General features: G+C 47.8%; 4 protein-coding genes and 1 pseudogene across 23 annotated transcripts in view; 4 read left to right on the top strand and 1 right to left on the bottom strand.

Moving 5' to 3' along the window:
• Window positions 1-1,904, top strand: part of LOC139364019 (uncharacterized) — a 4,981-nt gene extending 3,077 nt beyond the window's left edge. Inside the window, exons 5-8 of the mRNA XM_071099239.1 lie at window positions 290-349; window positions 533-613; window positions 1,239-1,334; window positions 1,464-1,904. Coding sequence (XP_070955340.1) covers window positions 290-349; window positions 533-613; window positions 1,239-1,334; window positions 1,464-1,511 — 285 coding nt within the window. The 3' untranslated portion in view covers window positions 1,512-1,904. The remainder of the gene's footprint in view (window positions 1-289; window positions 350-532; window positions 614-1,238; window positions 1,335-1,463) is intronic.
• On the bottom strand, window positions 1,638-3,297 carry LOC139364018 (uncharacterized; annotated as a pseudogene).
• On the top strand, window positions 2,533-4,285 carry LOC139364361 (putative golgin subfamily A member 8D). Of its 2 annotated transcripts, none has more exons than XM_071100582.1 (4): window positions 2,533-3,304; window positions 3,412-3,519; window positions 3,708-3,793; window positions 4,138-4,285. In XM_071100582.1, exons 1-4 carry the CDS (start codon window positions 3,296-3,298, stop codon window positions 4,175-4,177), a joined length of 243 nt encoding a protein of 80 aa, XP_070956683.1. In that variant the 5' UTR covers window positions 2,533-3,295; the 3' UTR covers window positions 4,178-4,285. The 2 variants fall into 2 exon arrangements, with proteins under 2 accessions (XP_070956683.1, XP_070956682.1); XM_071100581.1 differs by having other exon boundaries at window positions 3,681-3,793.
• A 67-nt stretch (window positions 4,286-4,352) lies between these two features.
• Window positions 4,353-11,112, top strand: LOC139364360 (golgin subfamily A member 2-like). 6 transcript variants are annotated; one of them, XR_011626060.1, is made up of 7 exons: window positions 4,353-4,450; window positions 4,561-4,754; window positions 6,126-6,201; window positions 6,632-6,723; window positions 6,978-7,196; window positions 7,280-7,559; window positions 7,644-7,782. XR_011626060.1 is itself a non-coding variant. In XM_071100577.1 (7 exons), coding segments are annotated over exons 3-7 (486 nt in total). In that variant the 5' UTR covers window positions 4,353-4,450; window positions 4,561-4,754; window positions 6,126-6,182; the 3' UTR covers window positions 7,861-11,112. The 6 variants fall into 6 exon arrangements, 4 of the variants coding, with proteins under 4 accessions (XP_070956678.1, XP_070956679.1, XP_070956677.1 ...); XR_011626061.1 differs by having other exon boundaries at window positions 7,280-7,554; window positions 7,644-7,780; XM_071100577.1 differs by lacking the exon at window positions 7,280-7,559 and adding an exon at window positions 7,860-11,112 and having other exon boundaries at window positions 7,644-7,798.
• Window positions 11,113-13,100: 1,988 nt separating this feature from the next.
• LOC105479413 (putative golgin subfamily A member 8D) overlaps window positions 13,101-24,450 on the top strand; it is a 128,757-nt gene continuing 117,407 nt past the window's right edge. For 3 of the 14 annotated variants that reach the window (XM_071100569.1, XM_071100570.1, XM_071100571.1), the window contains exons 1-2: window positions 20,037-21,069; window positions 23,338-23,400. In XM_071100569.1, coding sequence (XP_070956670.1) covers window positions 20,971-21,069; window positions 23,338-23,400 — 162 coding nt within the window. In that variant the 5' untranslated portion in view covers window positions 20,037-20,970. Of the gene's footprint in view, window positions 13,301-19,375; window positions 19,652-20,036; window positions 21,070-23,337; window positions 23,401-24,450 lie in introns of those variants that run through there. The other 11 variants (XM_071100565.1, XM_071100564.1, XM_071100562.1 and 8 more) reach the window with 7 other exon arrangements.

The following is a 24,450-nucleotide window of genomic DNA, read 5'->3' as shown; positions in this document are numbered from 1 at the left end:
ACACCCAGGATATTGTCATTGCTGTTTGATTTTCCTCATCCCCAGTCTCAAGGGGAAACCAGGACAATGAGAACAGTCACTTGCCATCAGGACTCACTGAAAGGGTCCCAGGGTGGGATGGTGGGGAGATAAGAACCATGAGAGAAGTTGGCACAGAGGAGTTTTGGGAGAAAGGGTCCAAGATAGGCAGAAAAGAAAATGTTGCCAGTTGATGGGGAAGAAAGGAAGTTAGAGGGCTTAGACACTGAGGGGGTCAGAACATCTCCGTGTACACTCTCATCTCTTATAGTCAGCAACAGGTATCCACGGGGAGGGCCCTACATCATCTGCTTCCCTGAAGGATCTGGAGGTAAGTGGCTCTGGGTGGAGGTGCAGTGACCCTGCAGGCCAGCCCTCCAGCCTCCTCCCACAGCGGGGACTGGGTGCCCCTCTGCCAGTTGAGACAGCCCACACACACTCTAATCCTAATGATTGTTCTCTCTACCTCTCCCCCGACTCCTCCTCCACCTCCTTCTCACTGCATGTGCCTCAGAGCCTGTGCCAAGAGCTAGCAGTAGTCCTGGACTCAAGGTCCGTAAAAATCAGTCAACTGAATAACATCATCAAATCTCTGGTAAGAGTCCAGTGGGGTTCCCTGATTCCACGCTGCCAATATTGGGCTCCAGTTTCCCCTTGGGGCCCTGAAGAATGGGACTGGGGTCCCCTGGTGTCAAGGGCAAATAGGGAGTTGGGGAACCCAGGCCTCAACTGGAGGGAACCCAGAGCATGCAGCATGGCTCTTCTTTTGCTGCCCTCTTTGCTGACTCTCTCCTCTCCAGTCACCCGTGCTCCTTGCTACACATGCCCTGGGGTTGTTGCCCCTCAGGGAAGTGCTAGCCTGACTGGTTGTCAGGGGCCCCGTATTTCTGCCGTGACTCAGTCCCTAATTTGCTCTTTGATTCTGGACAAGCCACCTCTCCTTTTTGAGCTCATGTTTCCAGAGGAGATATGGAGTATCAGAGTATCTTTCTGTTAGTTCTGAGAGTCAGAGATTTAAAGGCCCCCTACAGTGGAAATCTCAGTGCCAAGGGCTCCTGTCTGTCCTTTTCCATCCTATATCTGCTGTGAAGAACTGTACCTGGCCCATATGTGCTCAGAAATGTTTATTGAATGAATGCACTTTTCTAAATCACAAGCTGGCAGAAGGGGGGCCTTTCCCAAACTCTCTCTCTAGAGGTTTATGTTACTCTCTTCTCAAGAGATTACAGATTCAGACTTTGAGTTCTGTGGCTGTGGTTGAAAACCAACAAAGACCCAAATCCTCTGTCCTTGGGAGCTTGAGGAGAGTTTACCAGGTAGTGTTCCCTTTGGGTCTGAGAACTTTGTCTTTAAAATCCATCCCTGGCCCTGCCTACCACTTCCTGGTCTGGGGAATAGAGTTGAGGGGGCCACCCTCCATCACCTTAATTTGACTCTCCCCACAGAAAGAACAGAAGAAACAAGTGCAACATCAGCTGGAAGTAGTAACGTGATTTCTTTGTTTGCTCGCGACGTGACTGCTGGGTTTGGGGGGGGCACTCAGATGTAGAGGCCCAAGTCTCATCTCACCCACTCCCAGCCTGGGGAAGAAGGCTCACCCCTCAGATTCCACCCCATCCCTACAGGGTCCCTGATAACCTGGTCCCATGGGTGGGCCTGTCCTGGGGCATTGGTGGCATTCTGGGGGCCTGTCTCTTGCTGTGCCATCTCTGCATCCCCCTGGTAAGAGCTCTGTCTTCCTCTTCCTATAGGAAAAGAAAGCAAACAATGAGAAACAAAGCCGAAAGGGAGCTAGAGGTGAGTGGAGGCTGTGTGGTTCCCTCCTGTCCTCCGGAGAATGTTTCTTTCCTTCTCTTTCAGCACTTGCTTTTCTCCCAAAGGTTCAAATCCAGAGATTGAACACACAGAAAGGGAAACTAAATACAGACCTATATCACATGAAACGTTCTCCCAGATACTTTGAATGTAGGAATCTGGGCACCTTGTCATCCTTCAACCTGGCACTTTGACATGTCTTTAGGGGGAGTTCTTTGGGCCCCGTCTCAACTCTCTCATTACAGATGAGTCCAAGGATCTGGCCGGCCACCTGCAACATTCATTGCAGCATATAGCAGAGTTAGAGCGGGCTCTCTCTGCTGTCACTGCCACACAGGAGAAGAAGGAGATCAGTGTGAGTTCAGCCACTTGTCCTGTCCCCTGGCAGCTTGGCTTCCTAGATGGAGGAGTGAGCCTAAAGCTCCATTCTACAGGATGGAGTGTCCTGCCCAGAACACAGCATGGCCTTTTCCCTCTGCTTTTGTGTATGGTTGTTAGAGCAGCCTGGGGCTGAGTCAGCTGCTGTGGGTGAGTTGGGGCCCACTGTGGGGAGTGAGCACTGGACACAGAGCTTGGAGGCCAAGTGCCTGCCCTGCCCTTACCTGGCTGTGGTCTTGGCCAAGTCTTAGGTGGGGTATTGGGTATTTGTACTGCATAGGAACAGAAGAATACCTTTAATATGTTACCACTTCTGTAGAGAGAGGAAACGTGTGTGTGTGTGTGTGTGTACATACTATAATAGACATAAAACATGTCTGTAAGCATTCATAAAAAACTCAGGAGAGAGCAACAGGGTGGCTGGGAGATACTTCCCTTCTGTACCTTCTGAGTTTTGGACTATGCAAATGTATCATCCTTTCAAAAAGTGAACAAAATATTAATTTTCCCCTTCCTATCTGTGCTCCCACCCCCAGCAAGAAAAATGGGCTTAGAGAATCGGATAGACCTGGGTGTTCAAATCCCAGCTCTGCCTAAGTGATCTTAGGCAAGCACTTAACCTCAAATACTCCATGTTTTTTCATCTACACAATAGAGGTAATCATAGTAACTGTCTCCTGTGGTAGTTGCGAGGATTAAATGGGATTGCCAGCATGGTAACTGGTGAAGCACTCAATAAAAGTTCAAACAGTGGTAGCAATAACAGTAATAACAAAGCAATATTATCTGATCTCTCTGGACCTCTGTTAGCCAGCTGTAAATTCAATCTCTTTCCCTGTCCCTTCCAACTTGACTGAGTTCTTTTAAAAACCAGACCACAGGCTTGGAAATGCCTTGATCTTTACTGACCAAGTTGTATATTGAGCCAAGCCCAGCCCTTTTACGGGGCACAGTGTGGAATGGCCCAGGCTCCTAAGATTGAAACTTCTCACTCTTCACCATCCAGACCTCGAGCCACAGTAAAGCTGTTATTGAGTGGCAGTTAGAGTGGTCCATATGGGAGCAGGCACTGCTGAATGCACACATGACATGGGTAAGGTTTTGCAGAGGGAGGGATGTGGAAGGAAGATGACCCCAGGTGGCCAGGAGCAGGTGAGGACCAGTGACGGCCCTTCCTAACTTCTGTGCCTGTTCTTGCAGTTGAAGGAGTTGCTTAAACAAGTCCAGCTAGAGAGAGATGAATATGCTCAACACATAAAAGGAGAGAGGGCCTGGTGGCAGCAGAGGATGAGGAAAATGTCACAGGAGGTGAGATCTGACCCTTCAGCCCCCTACCTTCGATAGGTCACTGGATCTTTCTGGGCATCTGTAAAATGAAAATAGTACAGCCAGAGGTGGTCATGGGCTTTGTGGAGGTGGGAGCAGAGAGGGAGATTGCAGCCTGTCCAGCCACCAACCCCTCTCTCCAGGGCCCTTTGCCCCCGTGCTTTGGGCAGGTTCGCACATTGAAGAAGGAGAAGCAGCATGATACACGTCGGGTAGAGAAGCTGGAGAGGAGCTTGTCCAAACAAAAACCAGAGGGGTAAGATGGGGCTGGCATGACCTGGGAGCAGGCCTGGCATCAGACGGCCCTGGGGGTGGCTTAGAGTGCCCCAGGGAGGTGGGTGGATGGAAGGGCTTTGAGGCAGAGGAAAAGAGGTCTGTGCCAGGAGATAGCAAGTCTTGTCGTCTCCATGAGCCTCAGTGTCCCCATCAGCAAAGGGGGCCCATTGTCAGCCACCCACAGTGCTCTCTATCTGAAAGTGGTTCAGAAGATTGCCTACCATCTGAGTCCGAGGAATTATTAGCAGTAAGGCCAGGTTTGGGGAGCCTGAGAGGAGCTGTGCACTAAGAGGAGGGTTTTTTGTTTTGTTTTGTTTTTTTGAGAATCCAGAGGGCCTTATTGCCTGCTTCCTTTCTCAGCTGAACCCCTGCCTCTGGAGCCTCCAGCAGTGCCCTCTGAGGTGGAGCTGCAGCATCTGAGGAAGGAAGTTGAGAGAATGGCAGGAGAACTCCAAGCCCAGGTGGACAACAATCAGCGCATGAGTGTCCTGATCTGGGGGCAAAAGGAGAGGCTTCAGCAGCAGGAGGAGAGGCTTTGGAGCAGCAAGAGAGGCTTTAGGAGCAGGAGGAAAGGCTTTGGGAGCAGGAGGAGAGGCTTCAGCAGCTGGCCGAGCCACAGAGTGGCTTCAAGAAGCTGGTGTGTTGCCCACCTGGGGAGCCTGCCCTCCTCCCTAGCCCTCCAGGCCTTTGTTTCCCCACCTGTAAAACGGGGCAGTGTAGCCCTCACGTGAAATGTTACTTCTAAAGGCACCTGTGAGCCAGAGCGCTGCGCTGGAGGCTGTGGAGAGAGGAGATGATTTTTCTCACCTGCCTCCACTCTTCCCGATGCCATGGGAGGCAGACACCAAGTTCTTGGTTCTCCAGCTGCAGTGGGTGGCTGCTGATTGCTTCTCTCTGTCCAGAACAATGAGAACAAGAGCGCACTGCAGTTGGAGCAGCAGGTAAAGGAGCTGCAGGAGAAGCTGGGTGAGGTGAAGGAAACGGTAACCTCTGCCCCATCCAAGAAGGGCTGGGAAGCGGGCACCAGCCTCTGGGGAGGGGAGGTGCCAGGCCAGAGCCAGCTCCAGCTTTGGAGCAGGTGACCCCAGCACCCTCCAGGGCAGTCCTGTGACTGTTTCTTGCTTCCTGCCCTCTGACTATTAGACGTGTGGAGCCCTGGGCTCCTCCCAGGTCTGGACATCATCATCCCAGCTAGAGGCATGGAGCCCCCAGTCATAGGGGAAGAGACAGTGGTATAAGAGGCTCCTTATTCCAGGCACGGTGGCTCACACCTGTAATCCCAGCAGTTTGGGAGGCTGAGGCAGGAGAATCACTTGAGGTCGGGAGTTTGAGATCAGCCTGGGCAACATGGTAAAACCTCATCTCTATCAAAATTACAAAAAAAAAAAAAAAAAAGCCAGGCATGGTGGCACATGCCTGTAATCCCACCTACTCAGGAGGCTGAGGCATGAGAATCGATTAAGCCCAGGAGGTGGAGATTGCAGCAAACTGAGATTGCACCACTCCATGCCAGCCTGGGCCACAGAGTGACACTCTGTCTCAAAACAAAAACGCTCCTTAGATTAAAACCGCATTCCAGCCTCGGTTCCACTGGTCACCATTCAAATACTTTGCATCTCTAAGTCTCTGTTTGTTTAACTTCAAAAGGAAGTTATCATTTTCCTTACAGAGGAGTTGAGGATTAAATGAGATAATAGTTGGAAAGCATTAGGCATGTAGCACACTTAGCAGATGGTGGTTGTCTCTCACTGCTTTTCCACCAGTCTGTGGCCTACAGTTTAAATGGTGAGAAGAGAGTATGCAATTTGAGGCTGGGGAAGGAGGCATGGGGTTCTAGGAAAAGGAGGCAGTCACTTAGGCCCAGAGCAAGGGGCCAGGGCCTGGGCAGGTGACAGAGCCCCACATTTCCCTGGCTACCCTGTTAATGGTCCCAGAATCTGGAAGCCAGCCACCACATGCCCTCACACCCAGCATATTCCTGCAGGTGAAGCTGAAGAGCCAAGGGGCTCAGAGTCTGTAGCAGCAGCCAGACCATCACCTGGGTCACCTGCAGCAGTATGTGGCCACCTATCAGCAGCAGGTGGCCGCCTATCAGCAGCTGACCTTTGAGAATGAGGTGCTGCACAGGCAGTTACTGCAGCAGACCCAGCTAATGAACCAGCTGCATCACAAGGAAGCTTGGGGCAAAGTGGTGGTCAACCTGGCCCACAAAAAGTTGCAGGAGTCCCAGGGGAGGGAGCTGCTGAGGCTGGGGCCCTAAGGGGGACAACCTGGCAAACTCTGTGCCTTCTCACCCTTTCTTGGCCCCTTAGGAGCGCCTGGAAACTTCCAGCCAGCAGAACCAGCCCCTACAGGTCCAGCTGAGCCTCATGGTTCTTCCTGGGGAAGGTATGGGAACCTGCTCAGAGGAAGAGGAGAGAGCCCCAGGAGGAAGGGGGCACTGTTAGCAGCGCAGGATTGAGGAGTTGGAAGAGACCTTTAGAACAGCTGGTCCTTATGCCGACTGGGTGCCTGCACTAAGTTCGGCATCAATATGGTGACTTCCTGGGAGTGGGGTCCAGCAAGCTGCCTAAGGATGGCTGAACTGGCCCAGGTCAGAAATGGAGCAGGTCAGAACTCCAGCACTGACCGGTAGTGGTACTGTGCCTGGGCAGTATAGCAAGATCTTTGTCGTTAAAAGTAAAAATAAAAAACAGCAGCTTATTCCTCTCTGGGTAGGGGCTGGCTCAGGGTTACACAGTGATGGTGGAGGTAGAGGTGGGCCCACAGTACCTCCCTTGTTGGGTTGTCTGAGGACCCTTTTGGCCACCCCCCACAGGAGATGGAGGAGGACATCTGGACAGTGAGGAGGAGGAGGCACCTCAGCCCATGCTGACCGTCCCGGAGGACCTGGAGAGCTGGGAGGCCATGGTGAGCCTGACCCCCCCTGCACCGATTTTGCCACCTTCCTGTGTGGTCCCTCTAAGACCCCTTTATGCTCTTGGTTTCCCTGCCTTCTGATTTTTCCGGACCCTCACCCCTTCTGGGAGCCAGTGGTCAGACACCATTTCACCTGTGACCAACAGGTGCACTCTCTGAGGCCCCAAGGGAAGGGGCTGCGCTCCACCTCTCTGCCCGTTTGTTCTGTGTATGCCCCTACAAGAATGCTCACCTCTTGCCCTCAGGTGGCATTTTTCAACCCCGCTGGAGCCAGTGCCCAGGAGGAGCAGGCACAGTTCCGAGAGCAGGTGACAGAGCACAGAGTGTGCTGCCAGCGCCTGGCTCACCTGGTGGCCTCGGCCCAGCAGGAGCCAGAAGCAGTGATCCCAGCGCCAGTGACTGGGGGTGAGTCTCTGAGTGGGGAGACCCACCGGGTCCTGCAGGAGGTCATGGAGAAGCTGGAGGTGAGTGAGTCCTGGCATGGTCCAAGAAGGGCAGGGGTGGGACAGATTGCTGCCGCGATGTGACACCATTATTTTGGCTCCAGAGCGGCCTTATGGACCTCCTGGAGAAGGTGGACCTGAGGGAGTGGGTGGAGAAACTACAGCTTTGATTCATCCAGAACTGGAAAGACAGATGCCATCAGTGAGCTGGAGGCCAGGGCATGGCAGTGGGAGCTGCAGGGCCAACGGAGGGGCCTCAGCGTCTGAGCCCTGTTGTCCCGAAGGAAAGTTCATCACATTATAATAGAGCCAGGGGGTAGTGCCAAAGATGCAGCACCAGGAGGCCATCAGGCTGGCCCAGGACAAGGAGGAGATGAATGTAGGGTGTGCAACATATCTGATGGGGTGGGTGTGGGCGTGAGGGTGGGCGCTGGTAGCTGCATGACAGCTGAGCACCCCTCCATCCAGGTGAAGCTGCTGGAGCTGCAGGAGATAATGCTGTGGCTTGTGGTGACTACAACGAGGGGCACGGCAAATTTCCGGCCACTGCCCAGAACCCTGCTGATGAGCCCAGTCCAGGAACCCAGCCCCGCAGGAGCTGGGAGCTGCCAACAAGCATGGTGGTGAGTAGAGTCCTCAGGCAGGTGGGCAGGCAGGGGCAGGAGAGGCTCACACTGCGCTCAGATCCCCGCCTCCCTCTCCCCAAAGATCTTTGTGAGGTGAGCCTCACCGACAGCGTGGAGCACCCAGGCTTGGGCATCAACCCCTGTGTGCCATTCTTTTGCCGGGCTTCGCTGCCAAGAAGAAGGAGATTAACATCACCATCATCAAAGAGCTGGTCAAGAAATTTTTAAAAAGGAAACAAAGTTAAGGGGTTAATCTCCTACCCAATTCATTTACTTCATTTGAATGTTAGAGCCACTCATGATTATTTGTGTTTCTAATTTACAATTTAAGTTTATTTGTAAAAAGTTAAAGGAGAGTGGGTCTCTGAGGCTTTCACTGATGTTCACTCTGGCATCCTGTAGCATTTTTCTTTTTTAATTTCATAATTGTAGGTCATTAGCATGCGTATCGAGTTTGCCCTTATGTGGTGGGAGGTCAAACACACAAAGACCCACTATTTGCACAAAACTATTGTCGCTGGTTTGGAATAGGCTGCCATGCTTTTTTAATGTTATTGCAGCACGTATATTCATTATGGAATTCAGATAAAATCTGCTTATGTTCTGCTATTGTTTGACCTAATCTTAGTCACAGTGAGCTCTTCATTAGCTCAATATGTTTTGCCCCCAAGTGTGCACTGTTTATTACTTTGTAATATGCCACTGTGAGTACTGACATTTAGAGTTGTTTAAAGGCTGAGAACTGGAAACAGCCTTTCCCCCATTTTCTGTGTATTGGTGATGGGAGTAATAACATTTTGGGGGATTTTTAAATCTCACAGAAGAGGAAAGTGGCCTGCTCTGGCAGGTGTGGCGGGATACAGTGTGTTTCATTTGTTCCGGTACCAAGAATGAGCGCTGTACTATGGTAGTTCCCTCAGGATTTGTGTGTGCTCTGGGCTCATGAAGATGTTGCACCATGAGCTGCAGCAGTTGTGCTCTTTCTCGATGACCTAAAAAGGGATTATTTCTGAGGAATGAAAGGCTCCCATGGTTGACTGTAGATATGGAAAACCTTTCCTAGCTTAGAGCATTTGTATCTATAATACATTTTAAAGTAAGAGTTCATGTTACCTGTTTTAATCCCATGGCCACATGTCCCAGCACACAAAAGAGTGCTGGTTGACATTCTTCTTAACGTATTTAGTAAAGATCATAAGAAATCCTTTAAGAGTTTAGATGTCCCTGGAACAGGCATATGGGCTCTAGTCAAGAATGAATTAGAGTGAAGGAAAGCTGTGTGACACCTGGCATTCCTCTCTGTTCATGGAGCTTCTTTGGGGCTTGAAGATTGATTTACCATCTAGACCTCTCTGGATAATACTTATTCTTCAACCACCTTGGTTACTCTGACATAGGAATTTACTTCTTTTCCTTGAATGGAAAACACTTTAAAAAATAATAACAAACATTATTATAAACTAATATATGTGAGAGTACTTAGTTGAAACAAAAAGGAGTTACAGTAGACAGTATTATACTATATTTGAAATTCAAGGAGAAGTTTATGCAATTTAAAATGTTTATAAACTACAGTGCAATCTACTGCTTGTGAATGTCAATGTATTATCAGGAAATGTGTCTATACAATCACAGAGCTATATTTCCTCACAAACTTCTTCACAAAGAGTGAAATATGTTTTTGTATCTCTTGGTTTCAGTTAGGGACATATTTTGTGCAATATTTATGTGATTGTGCCTATCCATGATGAATGAATGATTTCATTCATATATTGCCTAAATCATAACTTGATGATGCTTGGGAAAGACTCAACAGTTCAAACTTCATGAAGTTCAAAACACATCACCTTATTAGGATGTAGGGAGATGTGTATGTGTGCTCCCTGGGGTGGGGATTTCTAGTTACTAGACCATCTCCATTTTTAGCGTGATACTCTTATAAATACGACATTAACAGGAGAGCAACAATACGATTTTACACATGGAATAACAGATATGCCTGCATTCACTGAAAGAGTGCAAATATTGGGTCCTTGTGACTTCAACTGACTCTTCCAAATTATATGAATGTATCAATGTATTAGATAAACCCAGTTTCAGAATGATAAAGAAAAAATGTTAGACCAAATAATGCGGCTAATTAACAGTGGTAGGATTTCTAGCCCGTGGGTTTAAAATGGACTTAACGTCCTGTTCTTGCCTTTTATTTTCTGAACTTGCCACTTTTGCATTCTTTGAGTTCAGTTTAAAGACAGTTACTTTAAGTCCATTTTAAACCCTTGGGCTGGAAATTGTACCACTGTTAATTAGCCACCTCTATTTGGTCTAACGTTTTTTCTTTATCATTCTGAAACTGGCTTTATCTAATACATCGATAAATTATTTCAAAGGTACTTTTAACGTTGAAACCACTTCACTTTTATCCTGATAAATATCAATGACCAGGAATGACCCGCAGATAGTGTTTAGCATCTGTGACCAATCTGACAATAATGTGTTCATCAGCTGCCTATGGATTAAATCACATACTGGCATATTGAAGCTGAATGTCAGTCAGGAAAATAAATTTACTATATTAACTGAAATACCACTCTTTGTGTATTTGTTGTATATTTAAGAGAAAGCTAAAAAGAATGGAAATCATATGACAATAACTTAAGTCTTTCTTCAAAGTGCGTACAGTCTTTTGCGATACCTCATTCAGTATAAGGCAGCTTTTGATTTGCTTGGAAGGTTAGAGTTCATCAGAAACATAGAATTTTAAAATGCGAGTTCAACTGAATAAATTTGAGTTTCTGTAGGAAGAATCAAAACACCTATTTAAAGATTGCAATATATAATAATTATTTTTAAAGTAGTTGATTAAACCTGATAGGTTTTCCAGAAATGAAAAAAAAATCAGTTCTAAAACCAAAGTTGATTTTTAGAAAATTTGAAATTTGAAAATATAAATCAGCTCTATCTGTAATATAGTTTCTCTAAACCTTTACTTAAAGAGTCATTTAAAAATAGTATAACTATTAAAAAATGTAACTGCTATCTTAATGTTCTGAAATAAGTTAAAACATTTTAAAATATGAATACTGTAGCTTAAAAGAAAGAAACAGTGGGAATGAAAAGTAGAGAAAGAAATGCCAGTTCCAGTCCAAAGCTTTAGTTGCCAAGCTTTCTTAGAATGAATTTTACCTATTTATAAATTCTTGTAAACAGAATGTATAATGGAAATACTGAAAAACTTTTGCCTAAAGTGGCATTATTGACTGCTGGTGTGATGCTACTGTAATGTAATAAATTATTATTGCACATTGCTGCTTTTGCCTTAAAATTTTATTTTGCCTGTCTTGAAAACTATAGTATTAAACATATTGATACTGTGCAAATGTTGGGCATGCTTGGCATGAGATAATCTGTTTCATTTTTACAAAATTGGAATATAACTATGCAAGTGTTTATTAAAAGAACACAAAATAAAAAAGTTACAGGATTAAAAAAAGTTATGGGGTGGAAAAGTTATGGGATAAAAAATGTAAAAAAGTTGTGGCAAAAAAGTTGTGGGATAAAAGTAGAAAAAAGTTTCATGAACAGTTACAAAAAAAGTTATGAAAAAGAAGTTATGGGATTTTTTAAAAAGTCATGGGATAAAAATAAAAATTAAAAGCAAGTCCCTGTCAGCAAAGCCTGGGGAAATGGGGCTGGAGTCTCCACTGCCACCATGTCCCTACCACCTCTTCCCAGTAACCCCGTTACAATTAGGGTAGCAACACAAGACCTCTGTCTAATGGGGAAAGACAAACAGACCCTTTGCCGCCTTGACCAGGGATGAGTTCTTAGATTTCTGGATGATGATGATTGTTATTTAAGAGCCAGAGGCTGGTGGAGTTGGTTTGTTCGGAGGAGGTCTGATGGTCTCCTTACTCTCACCATAGCAAGTTTTCCCTCAGGGGGTCTCCCATCTTCTTATTCAGAGAGGTAGCTGAGGTGGGCCAGTGGGGCTAAATGTGGACCAGGCGAGGGCACGGGCTGCTGGGGTGGGCCCCCTTCCCCGATGTACATATTGTGTCTGTGTAATGTTTTGTATATTCCACAGGGTAGGGCCGCCCTTGTATCGTAGCTAGTGGAGGTTGGAGCTGACACATGGGGAGGAGGTTCTAATAATTATTTGTGGCTGGGAAACTTATTTATTGCTAGCATAGGACAAAGGAAGGAGGAGGGGATGGAGTCGTGACTCCCTGGTGATGCGACTCCTGTTTATTTTGCTTTTTATTTTGGAATAAATGGATTTAGCCATACTGCTTGGCCTGGTGTGTTCCCATTTCCCTCACTGGGTCCTGGAGTTTGTGCCACTGGACGGGGAGTCCTAGAGTGTCTGAGCATGTCCAGCTGGACTGTTGGGGACCTTCCAGGCCTGTTACCTGTTGCTGCCTGGTGACACCTGGGGGATTCCATGGGAACTGCCATGGAGCCTATGGGGTGCAGTCTGGCCCTGACAGCCAACAGACTCAGAAGCCTGATCTGGCGGTGGCCAGGAAGACAGGTACCAGCACCTAAGGGCACTGACCTCCACCCACCCCAGGCATCTTCAATTCTGTCTTCTTGCCTCCCTCTCCTGTCTGCACCTGGTGGCCTGTTCCGTCTGTCCCTCTAGAGTGCTGACTGCCCCTCAGTCTCCCTCCAGGCTGAGTTCATGGCCCTGCCCCCTGTTGGCCAGAGCCGGCTTCACAGGATAAGAGCCAGCTAAGCTTCAGGGGCTTTCCAGGAAAACAGTCCCTTGGAAAAGGTATGGCCTTTTCACCACTCCCAACAGCACCCTAGAAATGGCTTGGTCTTTCCCCTCCTCTGAGGCCCACAGAGAACACAGTCAGCAGAGGATACATTTCCCCGTCATCCAGAAATGGGTTTGATTCTCAGCTGAGGGACAGCAGGACTGGTAGAGACTGTCAGGTCACACAGAGGCCTGCACAGCACCGCCATGCTTGGTGGGGGGGGGGGTGGGAAGGATGGTGGGGGCTGGATGTCCACAGGCCGGGCATGGCAGGGAGGCTCACTAGAGGTGGTGCACTTTGAAGGGGCAATGTCAGGGGACAGATTTCTCTTGTTGGGCCACAAGACTCCAGAAAGACAGCACAGTCACTGATTCCCAGCGCTAGAGGTGAAGTGGTCGGCCACGTGTTGGTGTATATATATATATATTTAAAGATATTTATAGACCAGGGCAGGGGCGTACCACAGAGGGGCCACAAGTTTTCAGCAACAGTCACACCTGGATGTGTCCGCTCACCACTACAACAGACTAAGTCACAGATGTAGGGGGCTGGCTTTGGGGCTGGGGGAGCCACTGTGAAGTCACAGAACAGCCACCCAGGCAGGCTTGGAAAGGGAGGTCTCCAAGAAGAGGACAGATCTGTTTAGAGGTTGAAGTGGGGTCTGAGGCTCTGAGGATGGCATGGTCTTGCCTGACCCATTCGGCTGGCAGTTAGAGTGAAAACAGGAGAGAGAAAGGCGAGCAGAGAGCTGGAGAGGCAAGTGCAGAGCACAGGTGTGCCACAGCAGGTGTGGGAGGGCTGGGGAGGGGAGGGCGCATGTGTGGGTATGGCAAGGTTCGTGGAAAGGGGTTGGAAGGGAAAGGGGAGGAAGATGGAGGGAGGAGCTGGAGCTTCACGGGTTGTACCTGGGGGCTGCAGTGTCCACCCCATCCCACACACACTGGCCTCTTCCAGGACACCCAGGCAGTGCACCCACTGTTCAGAGCAATGCTCAGCCCCCTCGGGCTTCCCTCATCTCTGGTCATCCATCTCCCAACCCACCAGCCCGGGGCCACCTCTTGCCTTTGGGAGTCCAACGCAACAACTACCAGCCCTGATAAAGAAGGAACAGTGCTTGAACCAGGGTGATGAAGCTAAAAGGGATGGATGGCTGGAGTAATCATTGGAGCCCCGTCTGGGCAGTCAGAAAGCCCAGGACCCTGGGGGAAACAGGGAGGGCAGGCAGCCAGATGCCACTGGCTATAGATGTATAAGTCTAAGAGGAGAGCCTCAGCTTGTTGGGGGTTGCAGGTCGCACAGGTGAGGCTGGACCCTTCCTGTTGGGAAAAGCAGAACAGGGAGAGTCCATGGCAAGGGAGATGGGCGGGCTTGCTGGGCGGAGCTCAGCCGAGCCAGCAGCCACTGTGGTTCTCTTGGCTGAATAGCAAAGGCGACCTCTAGAAGCAATAGGCCAAGGTGTGTCAGCCTGCTGGCTGGCGGTAGTGCATCAGCCGGGGCCAGGGACCCTGCCTTCAGGCACACACTAGCAGCTATGATGGTACCTGGGAGGGAGAGAAGGGGGCTGTGTGTCCCTGACTGGCCTGTGAGGTGTGTTGTGGGTTGATCATGTATATGTATGTGACTCTCGAGGTTTTATCCTCAATCACCACTGAATTGCCGACAGATAGAGGAGGTGAGACCCTGACTATCACCCCTGCTCTGCAGTGGATTTGGCTCTCAGCACTCCCAGGCTGGGAGCTGGATGCCCTGCCCTGGCAGCATGACTCAGACTGCACAACAGGTACGGCGTGCCCAGGATGACATTCCTAGGCCTCTGGCCACCTCAGAGTACAGCCCCACACATAACCTCCTCCAAGCTCTCAGCTCTTACACCATAAACCACGAGCTCTCTGACAGCTCCAGAGAGCACCCATGTCTGCCAGCTTGGGCACAGAGCCTGCTCCAAGAGCCCAGGGTCAGCCATGGAGGCTGTGGGGCTTTGGGGCTAGTAGGGGCCAGCCCTGGTACCTGCGTCCAACCGGGAGTCGTCCATGGGCCCCCGTGGACATGCTGATGGTGGTCGTGTTGATGTCGCCAATGATGCTGACCGCCTCCTTTAGCATTTGGTGCATGCACAGTATCTCGTTGCACCACTCTGCCTGCTCTGCCGACTCTGCTGACTCCTCCATCAGCGTGTCCTGGTCCCCACGCGAGTACAGGTGGAACAGCAGCTCCGAGAAGATGAACTCCTTGGTCTGAGAGTTGGCAAAGAAGGAAGGAGGTTGGGACCTGATGCCTGTGCTGCACTGGCCTCCTGCCGGGCCCTGGTGGGACTGTGTGCTGGACTTGGAGCCCTGAGTATGGCTTTTCAGATGTGGCTTCTACACCACTTAGACTCAAAGATCTGCCTCCCCACAGCCCTTTTCTCACTCAGAAAGGGACATTGAGGTCCAGAGGAAAAGTCACGTGTCCAAGGTCACAGATCTGGGAGGGGACCCTGGACCTATCATGCCACCAGGACACCTGTCTACTCTCGTTGTTTCAAAATGTTTTTGGAGATAGGATCTTGCTCTGTTGCTAGGCTGGAGTACAGTGGGCGAGATCACCGCTCATGGTCTGGAACATGCCTCCCTCCGTGGACCTGGTCCCATAGGGCTGGTCGGCATCTCCCCCAGGCCAACATGGCCACCTGCATCTCCAGTGCCAAAGGAACCTCCTGTCCCCATGAGGCGGTGCACGCATGTTGTTGATCATGATGTGCATGGTGGTCTTGGGCATGACACCAACCATGAAATCCCACATGGTCTTGTTGACAATGACCATGTAGGACTCCACCAGGTTCTGGGTGGTTTCCATTTACCACTCCAGCTGTGGGTCCATGGAGTGCATGAAGCTGTTGGAGCCATTCTCCTCGGCCTTGCTGTCCTGTCATGGAGCACACAAGGGCATCAGGGTGGCCGGGCCATGCAGCCAGGCTCCAGGGATCCCTAGGATCTCAGCCCCTCCAAGGGTACCTGGAACATTGAGGCACAGAGAGAAGCAACTGGCCCGAACACACACCCAGCTCTAGACGGTTTCACGCCTCTGCCTCTCAGGACCACAGACTCTTGTGATTCAAGTCTTGTCTGAGTTCTGACTCTAGTATCCAGAATTTGCCTCAAGTTACCAATCCAGAAATTGTAAAAGAACATCTCCAGGTCCCTTGCTTGAAGACCTGGCCAGAGCTTGTGCTAGGCTGCAGATGCCTGGCAGGAGGCAAGAAAAGGGCATACTCACTTTCCCCTTGTCCTGGGAGGCCCACACACCAACACTGCCACCCCTGCTGCCACCAGGGAACACGGCAAAGTAGACACACACACAGAGGAAAATGGGAAGTGTTGCGTGAACCTGGGACACTGCACCCCAGCTTTAATGTGTTGTTGAATTCAATTAGCTAATATTTTGTTGAGGATTTTTGCATCAATATTCATCAGTGATATTGGCCTGTAGTTTTCTTTTTTGGATGTATCTTTGGTTTTGGTATCAGGATAATACTAGCCTTGTAGAATGAGTTTGGAAGTCTTCCCTCCTCTATTTTTGGAATCGTTTGGGTAAGGTTGGTATTAGTCTACTTCAAATGTTTGCTAGAATTCAGCAGTGAATCATCAGGTCCCAGGCTTTTCTTTGCTGGGAGACTTTTTATTACCACTTTGATCCCATTATTTTTTACTGGTATGTTCAGGTTTTGGATTTCATCGTGGTTCAATCTTGGTAGTCTGGATGTGTCTTGAAATTTATCTAGTTTTAGTAGATTTTCCTATTTGTTTGCATATAGTTGCTGATAATAGCCACTAGTTTTGTTTGTTTGTTTGTTTTTTGTTTTTTTGAGTGGGGGGGAATGGAGTCTCACTCTGTTGCCAGGTTGGAGTGCAGTAGGGCGATCTCGGCTCACTGCAAGCTCTGTCGCCCAGGTACACGCCATTCTTTGCCTCAGCCACCCGAATAGCTGGGACTACAGGCACCCACCACCACGCCCAGCTATTTTTTTGTTATTTTTAGTAGAGACAGGGTTTCACTGTGTTAGCCAGGATAGTCTCGATCTCCTGACCTTGTGATCTCTCCGCTTCGGCCTCCCAAAGTACTGTGATTACAGGCGTGAGCCTCCGGGCCCAGCCTGAGTTTTTGCGATATCAGTTGTCATGTTTCCTTTTGTTTGTCAATGTTGTTAATCTTTTCAAAAAAACAACTTTTAAAAAATTATTTTATTTTATTTTTACTTTTGGAGACAGAGTTTTGCTCTGTCACCCAGGCTGGAGTGCAGTGGCACAATTTCAGCTCACTGCAACCTCTGCCTCCCAGGTTCAAGTGATTCTCCTGCCTCAGCCTGCTGAGTAGCTGGGATTACAGGTGTGCACCACCATGCTTGGCTAATTTTTCTATTTTTAGTAGAGATGTGGTTTCACCATGTTGATCAGGCTGGTCTTGAACTCCTGACCTAATGAGGTGCCCACCTTGGTCCCCCAAAGTGCTTGGATTACAGGCATGAGACACCGTGCCCAGCCCACATTTTGTTTTTAAATTTTACTTATTTACTTTTTTTTTTTTCTTTAGAGAAAGGGTCTCATTCTGTTGCCCAGGGTGGAATGCAGTGGTGCAATGACTCATTGTAACCTTGAACACCTAAACTCAAGAGATCCTCCCACCTCAGCTTCATGAGTATCTGGGACTACAAGCCTGCACCACCACACCTGGCTAATTTTTCTAGTTTTCATAGAGACATGGTTTTGCTATGTTGCCCAGGCTGGTCTTGAACTCCTGGCCTCAAGCAATCCTCCTGCCTTGGCCTCCCAAAGTACTGGGATTACAGGCATGAGCCACCATACCTGGCCTATATATACATTTTCTTTTCCAAGCTATATAAAGTATGCTATATGCATCCTTATGGAATTTGTTTTTTTTTTTTTCACTTAATATTATATTGCTAAGATTCTTATTATTGTTTATAGCTGGCGTTCATTCTTTTTGACTGCTTGTGACCTCACCAGAAGATAGAGATCCTGAGATCTCTTAAGAACTGCTGCTGGGAATATACACTGGTATGACCACTTTGGAAAACAGTTTGGCTCCATCTCATAAGGTTGAATATTCACACTCCTCCTAGCCCAGCAATTCTACTCTAAATGCAACAGAAATTCTTGCCTATATAAAACAGGGTATGTGGACAAGGAATGTTCCTTACAGCTCTGTTCAAAATAGCAAAAACCTATTGCCCATCAGCTGGAGAGCAGGTGACTAAATTGTGCTTTTTATTCCTTTCGATTTCCTGTAGTCTTATGATGTAAGTGGCTTTCCCATGGCTAGCATGGGGAGGGGGATACTCTTGGCAATCTGTGGTGGTAGTCCTGCTTAGCCCTAGGGCAATTGGTGCCGACCAAAACAAGAGTAAATAGAACAAGGTGCCCCATTGAGCCAATGCCTTGGGTCCCTGAAGGTATAGTCTATACCTGTAGGAAATAGCCATCATACAAAACAGTCTCTTCAAATGCTTCTGGGCTGAGTCCAAAGGACACCGTCTCCCAAAACATTACAAAGTTTATTGGGGCTACCATTTATCAAGCATTTATCATGTACCTGATCATGTACTAGTGTACTAATTGCATACATTATTTTATTATTTTATTTATGTACTCACAGCTCACTGCAGCCTCAAACTCCTGGGCTCAGGTGGTCTCACCTCAGCCTCTCGAGTAGCTGGGACTACAGGCCTAAGCCACCAAGTCCAGCTCATTTTTTAAAAAACATTTTCACAGAAATGAGGTCTGGCTTTGTTGCCCAGGCTAGTCTCAAACTCCTGGCTTCAAGTGATCCTCCTCCTGCAGCCTTATTATTGCATTTAATCTTTGCCATCACTCTATAAGAGTGCCTGGGGGTAGGTGCTCCACACAGTAGCAATATAGCAACCTCCACTCATAGGTGACAACAAGACTCAATGTAGTCAAGCAACTTTTCAAAGGTCACACAGCTGGAGGGTAGCTGAGCCAGGATGAAGACTTAAGACTCTAAAGCTGGTGCGCCAGTAAATGAGAAAATCTCTGGGGGTTCAGGATAGCTTCCTCCCAAGAAATCTTTCTCCAAAGATTCTAAAAACAATGACAGATCCATCTTTCATAAGGCTAACAAAACTAGTTCCCCTTCATTTTGAGGGGGAGGAGGATAAATGTTAGATAAGCTCTAGGGTATCCCATTTTAATCCTACATATTTGTAAGGCAACTGCCAGGACAGCACCCCAAACCTAAAGAGCCATACACAGCTGTCTCTGTGGGCATGGCATGTCCATGGATGTAAAGATTTTCCAATGTGTGCTTACAGGCCAGTGGCATCACCCTCAGTCACAGGGTAAAGGGCAGCTAGGCCTGGTCTGCTAGGCACCACCGTGAGAATCTGCTGAGCTTTCCAACTGGTTTATCTGTTGTTTGCAATGAAAGATGCCCTGAAAAGAAGGTGTGTGGGTGGGAAGGGTTCTGATTTGAGGTCCCCTGATCCGGGCACGATCTCCTTCCCCAGTCGCAGGAATCAGGGACTCCATCTATATACACAGGCTCAAGCTATGTCCCCCAGCCCCCTCTTTCAACCAGGTGCCACCCTCTGCTTCTCTTCCATAGACAGCCTAGAGCTGCCAGCATTCCCTTAGGATCTGTGCCCTCAGGCCTGGCTTAATTTTTTCCTCTCCAAAGAGCCATCTGTAGGGCCAGAGGCTGACAAAGTCTAACTCATTACTGGATGCCAGTTCCTCTGCTTGACTTTCAGTGATTCCTACCTTACCCTGGGGTTTTATGTTTCTTGTCTCAACAGTAACATTTCTCATTCCTCCACAAGTTGAATTGCTCACTCCAGCCAACTGAAGCATGCTCTTCTTGACACAGTTACCTCTAGGCACATGGTTGGTGCAAAAAAAAAAAGAAGAAGAAAAGAGCATTATGTCAATTTCATTGATCAACAAAAGTGATGACTCCACTGCCAAGTCAAGTTGATAATGCCTGGGTCTCTGAGTTCAAGAGCCTTCTAGACAAAGAGCTCTGAGCTGAAACAAGAGCATGCACACATATGCATCTCTCTGGGTCTGATGAGGTAATTTGGATACTTGGTTGTCATCCTTGATGGTTTTCCTGTCTCATTAATGCACGTGTAGCCAACACAATAAGAATCATAGCTAATAAGGGCTAAAGCTGAGGACTTTCCTGGGCCAGGCAGCGGCTTTCAAATCTTTAAAGTGGCTTTTAAAACTTCAACAGCTAAAGCTGAGGACTTTCCTGAGCCAGGCAGTGGCTTTAAAAACTTTTAAGTTTTCACATAGACTCTCATTGAATAATTTCTGTTTTTCAGATCAAGAAACTGAGACTTACTATCACATTTGGGATTAAGTTAAAAAAAAAAAAAAAAGAAACTGAGGCTTAAAGCTGTGAAGTATTTCACAGCCAGCAAGTGGCTAAGTTGGAACCTGAACCCACGCAGTCTGGCCCCGGGATCCTGTGCCCTTACCCATTATCCAGTGTTGGCTACACAAAACTAATGTGTACACATCTTCAACTATAGTTTAAGTGGATGACATATTTTTCACTATATTTTATGTAGGTGACTTTCAGTTTGGGGGTATTCTACTTACATAATCTATTCAGCTGGATATTAACTGAGAACAAATAGAAACTAATGAACTCTGAAAAACATAAAACACGAGCAACATGATGTCACCACAAAAGACAAATCAGCACATAGCCTTCTTGTGACTGTATTTTGCCCAGGAACTAATAATCAGCCTGAACTCAGCAGTGCTCTGTTCCCTTGGGAGACACACTCACCCACCCTTGGGAGACACACACACACACACACACACACACACACACACACACGAGTTTGTGGTTATGCCGCCCTGGGCCTCCACTCCACGAGTGTGAGGAAGGGATCAGATGGGTCGCACAGAAAGGTGCTGGGTCAAGGGGAGGAGGGGGCAGCCAGGAGCGAGTGCACGCTCTGGACTCGTGTACCCGCCGAAACGGGTGCGCCCGGGTGCGCCGGGTTGAGGGGTGAGGGTTGAGGGGTGAGGAGTGAGGGGTGACAGGGACGGTGGCAGGGTGGGGGCAGCCCTTTCCCAGGTGGTAGCTGGGGCGGTGGTGCTGTTGCCCTTTTAAGCTGTGGCTTGACAGGAGCCTTGCCTCCTGTCTGTGGAGTCAGTTACAAATGGAGCAGCCCCCCAGGCCGCCACACAGCTCCCGCCAAGGCCTCCATGCCCCTTGCCATTTTCCAGCCGGCTCCCACCAGGGTCGAGGCGGCGGGGAGAGGCCGAGTCGCTAGAGCTCGGCCGGGAGGCCCTGCCAGGTGGTCTGGGCCATGACAGTGGCTCCGGAGGAGGGCTCCCCTTCTGCGCCCCTTCCAGCGGAGATGAGGGGAAGATGTCCGTGTCAGGGTTCAAGGCCAAACTGAAGTTGCTGGCGTCCCTTCCACAAGAACCAGGAGCCCAGCCGCCGCTCACGCTCCACTGCAACATCACGGTGAGGCGCCCGGCGGCGGCCTCGCGAGGCAGGCCGAGGGCGCAGAGGGGGCGCCCAGAGTCCCGGGACAAAGGGGAGCCTGCCCCGGAGAGGCCCAGGTTCCCCGCCCCTTTCTCCCTCAACTGTCCCGGCCCTGCCCCGGGACTGCGCGAGGTTTGGGTGGGAGGAGGCGGAGGGCGGGTCTCTAGGCTCCTCGCGCCGGGCTGGCTTGGGGGCTGCTGGATCCTCTTGGCCCCCGCCGCCGCGCCCCGAGGTGGAAGCCCGCGGAAGCCAGAGCCCTCTCGGGACCCAAGGTCGTCCTCAGTCAGCCGGCCTGCTCCTGGGACCGCGACAGGGCGGGGCAGGGCGGCTCCAGCTTTGTTTGAGCCCAGGCGGGGAATGGGAAAGGCCTTTAAGATTTTAGGTGTTTTGGCCCAGTGCAGTGGCTCATACCTGAATTCCCAGCACTTTCGGAGGCCGCGGCGGGCGGATCACCTGAGGTCAGGAGTTTGAGACCAGCCTGGCCAATATGGTGGAAACCCCGTCTCTACTAAAATATACAAAAATTAGCTGGGCATGGTGGCAGGCGACTTAATCCCAGCTACTTGGGAGGCAGAGGCAGGAGGTTGCAGTGAGCGGAGATCGAGCCTAATTCACTTTTTGTTTTGATTAATTTACCCTTTTTGAGGGGTGGGGGCTCAGCTGTGTCATGTGTAAAGTGAAGGATAGTAACTGGGCTGATGGTTACAGACTTGGATGCATGTCAGAACCACCTCAGAGAGCTTTTTAAAAACAGATTCTCCTTAGCACTTTGGGAGGCCAAGGTGGGCGGATGATGAGGTCAAGAGATCCAGACCATCCTGGCCAATATGGTGAAACTCTGTCTCTACTAAAAATACAAAAATTAGCTGGGCGTGGTGGCACGCACCCGCAGTCCCAGTTACTGGGGAGGCTGAGGCAGGAGAATCGCTTGAACCCAGGAGGCAGAGGTTTTCAGTGAGCCGGAGATCCTGTCACTGCACTCCAGCCTGGCGACAGAGCAAGACTCCATCTGTTAAACAAACAAACAAACAAACAACAAAAAAAAACCATTCTCTGGGTAGGCTTTGAAATGAGCATTTCAAAAATGCTCTTTCAATCACTGATGCAACCAAAGTCTTTGGGACTTGTAGGCTAAGTATATATTCTTTAGATACTCAGAATAGTTTGATTTGGAATATAACAATTTAGGGAAATGAAGAAGGGGTGAATTTTATTTTGGAAGCTGCTGCTTGCTCCCTTTTTCCATTTAGTTTTTAGAAGACAAAGAATGTCTAAAGAGATGCAGATTTAAAGGAAATATAAGTTAATGCTGCATGGATATGTTTATCTACACGGCATTCTCCAGCTTACTAATCCAGCAGAGTTCTAACACCCTCTGTGATCATGGGTTGTTTTTCTTAAGTATTCCTCCATCAGAGTATCTAAGAACAGATGCTTAGATACTGCTGAGACCTTTGTGGGTCTTACTTGATCTCTGGATCATAGTTCCTTGATATTTTACATATTCTGAGTTCTAACCTGAACTGGCCTTCATGGTTAAAGATGCATTTATATACTGTGCACTGGCCAGGAAGCTTATCTTTTGAAATTTGCCCTGAGTATGAAGGCCCTTCCTAAAACCCCATTACACTCATTTCTAAACTTAGTAATTGTAAATTGTGTCAGTTGTTAAATTCTGTCTTGTAGAGAGGTGTTTTGTAGTAAATAACATGTTTTTAAAACTGAAATTTGCATTTTAGTAAGGTGGTAATCATTTCATAATTCTTAGTTTTGTGAGGTGTCCATAAATAACACATCTGATCTTTTAAAATATAAGGCAATTGAATTTATGTAATGATTCAGGCTTTTCAAAGTTAAAAAGGTAGTTATTTTAAGGAATGGATAGTTTGTGACATTTATTTTAAACAAAATAAGCCATTGATCTTATACACATAGCCATGTAAGTAAAATGTTTTCTTATTTTAAATTAGATTATGTTTTAACTTTTTTTTGGTTTTGCTTTATATTTGACTGATTGCTTTTCTTTATTCCTAATTCTTTTATTTGTTCCATTTTTAAAAGCTGATAACTGTTGTTTGTCAAGTCAAAGTTGGATTTAAAAATAAACATTTAGTTTTAATAAGCTGATAGCGGCACTGCAGTGACAGATGGTTGAGAGTTTGTCACTAAAGCTGTGGCACCAGTCTTCTAATGGACTCAGCCTATATTCAGCCTGTGTAGCCCTGGCAGATTCTTTCTCTATTTCAGAATGGGACAACAGAAGAAGTGACTTCAGACGAAGAGGAAGAGGAAGAAGAGGAGATGGCTGAAGTAGGTATTTTATGTAAGAATGATATTTCATAAATGTCATCATTTTTGGTTTGAGTAATTCTCTAAATCTCCTTTGTAAACTACTATTAATGTGGAATAATTGAAAGCACATTGTATTTGGAATGGAATATAATTTCTCAACTCTGGCTTTACCTCTAACTGATGAGACACTTTTGAGCAAATTGCTTTATCTGAATTCTTTGGATTTGATTTCCTGGAAAACAAAAGCTCTTAACTTTTAGCACCAAAGTTTTATTTATATTTAATACTAATCAGTCCTTACCCTGTATTTGGTTATTTTTAGGCAGAGACTAGTAAGTTTAAAAAATTTTATGTTTGCATAAAAGGAGAATTTGAGAACATGTTAGGGACTACTCACCAGAAGTAGTGAAACTGTCTCTTGTTGAAAAAATCATCAAGGGATTTTGTTTGTCTGCTTCATGCTGCTATAATAGAATATCAGAGATAGGGTAATTTATAAAGAACAGACATTTATTTTCTAACAGTTCTGGAGACTGGGAAGTCCAAGATGAAAATACCAACATTGGGTGTCTGAGGGCCTTCTTGTTGCATCTTCACATGGTAGCAGGCAGAAGGGCAGGAGAGCAAGCTAGTCCAATGTGTGAAGCCTCATTCATAAGGGCCTTAATCCCATTAAGGAGGAAGGATCCCTCTTGGCCTAATCACCTCTTAAAGGTCCTACCTCTTAATATCATCACATTAGAAACACCTGAATTTTGGAGGGAACACATTCAAACAGTAGCAAATTTAGTAGAGCAAATTCCAAAGACATTGAGCCTAGGCCAGTTGTCAGTTATGGGTATAATTTTAGATGTTTTCAGACTCTGAAGCTTTGCATTTAAATTGAGACTTCAGAACAAAGATCTATGTCTCTGCATTGACCAAATAGAAGGTCTGTGAATTTTATGGTCTTGATTGTTTTAAAATATTTTTTTCTGTTTAGGGTCTTATAATTAATTTAGTCGTTCATTTTCTTGGTTTGAAATTATTAATTTAAAATATAATTTAGAGTTATTCAGAACTAAAGGA

Source organism: Macaca nemestrina, chromosome 7 (genome assembly GCF_043159975.1).
Source record: "Macaca nemestrina isolate mMacNem1 chromosome 7, mMacNem.hap1, whole genome shotgun sequence".
Taxonomy (NCBI): Eukaryota; Metazoa; Chordata; class Mammalia; order Primates; family Cercopithecidae; genus Macaca; species Macaca nemestrina.
Note: the sequence above shows the minus strand (reverse complement) of the source record. Positions and strands in the feature narration are given on the sequence as shown.

What these genes read in the sequence shown, in the direction of transcription:
- LOC139364361 (XM_071100581.1), top strand. An exon ending in TGAGGAAAATGTCACAGGAG is followed by an intron (nt 3,520 to 3,680) that starts GTGAGATCTGAC and finishes CCCTCTCTCCAG; the next exon opens with GGCCCTTTGCCCCCGTGCTT. An exon ending in TCCAAACAAAAACCAGAGGG is followed by an intron (nt 3,794 to 4,137) that starts GTAAGATGGGGC and finishes TGTTTTTTTGAG; the next exon opens with AATCCAGAGGGCCTTATTGC.
- LOC139364360 (XM_071100577.1), top strand. An exon ending in TGGAGAGCTGGGAGGCCATG is followed by an intron (nt 6,724 to 6,977) that starts GTGAGCCTGACC and finishes TCTTGCCCTCAG; the next exon opens with GTGGCATTTTTCAACCCCGC. An exon ending in AGGTCATGGAGAAGCTGGAG is followed by an intron (nt 7,197 to 7,643) that starts GTGAGTGAGTCC and finishes CCCTCCATCCAG; the next exon opens with GTGAAGCTGCTGGAGCTGCA.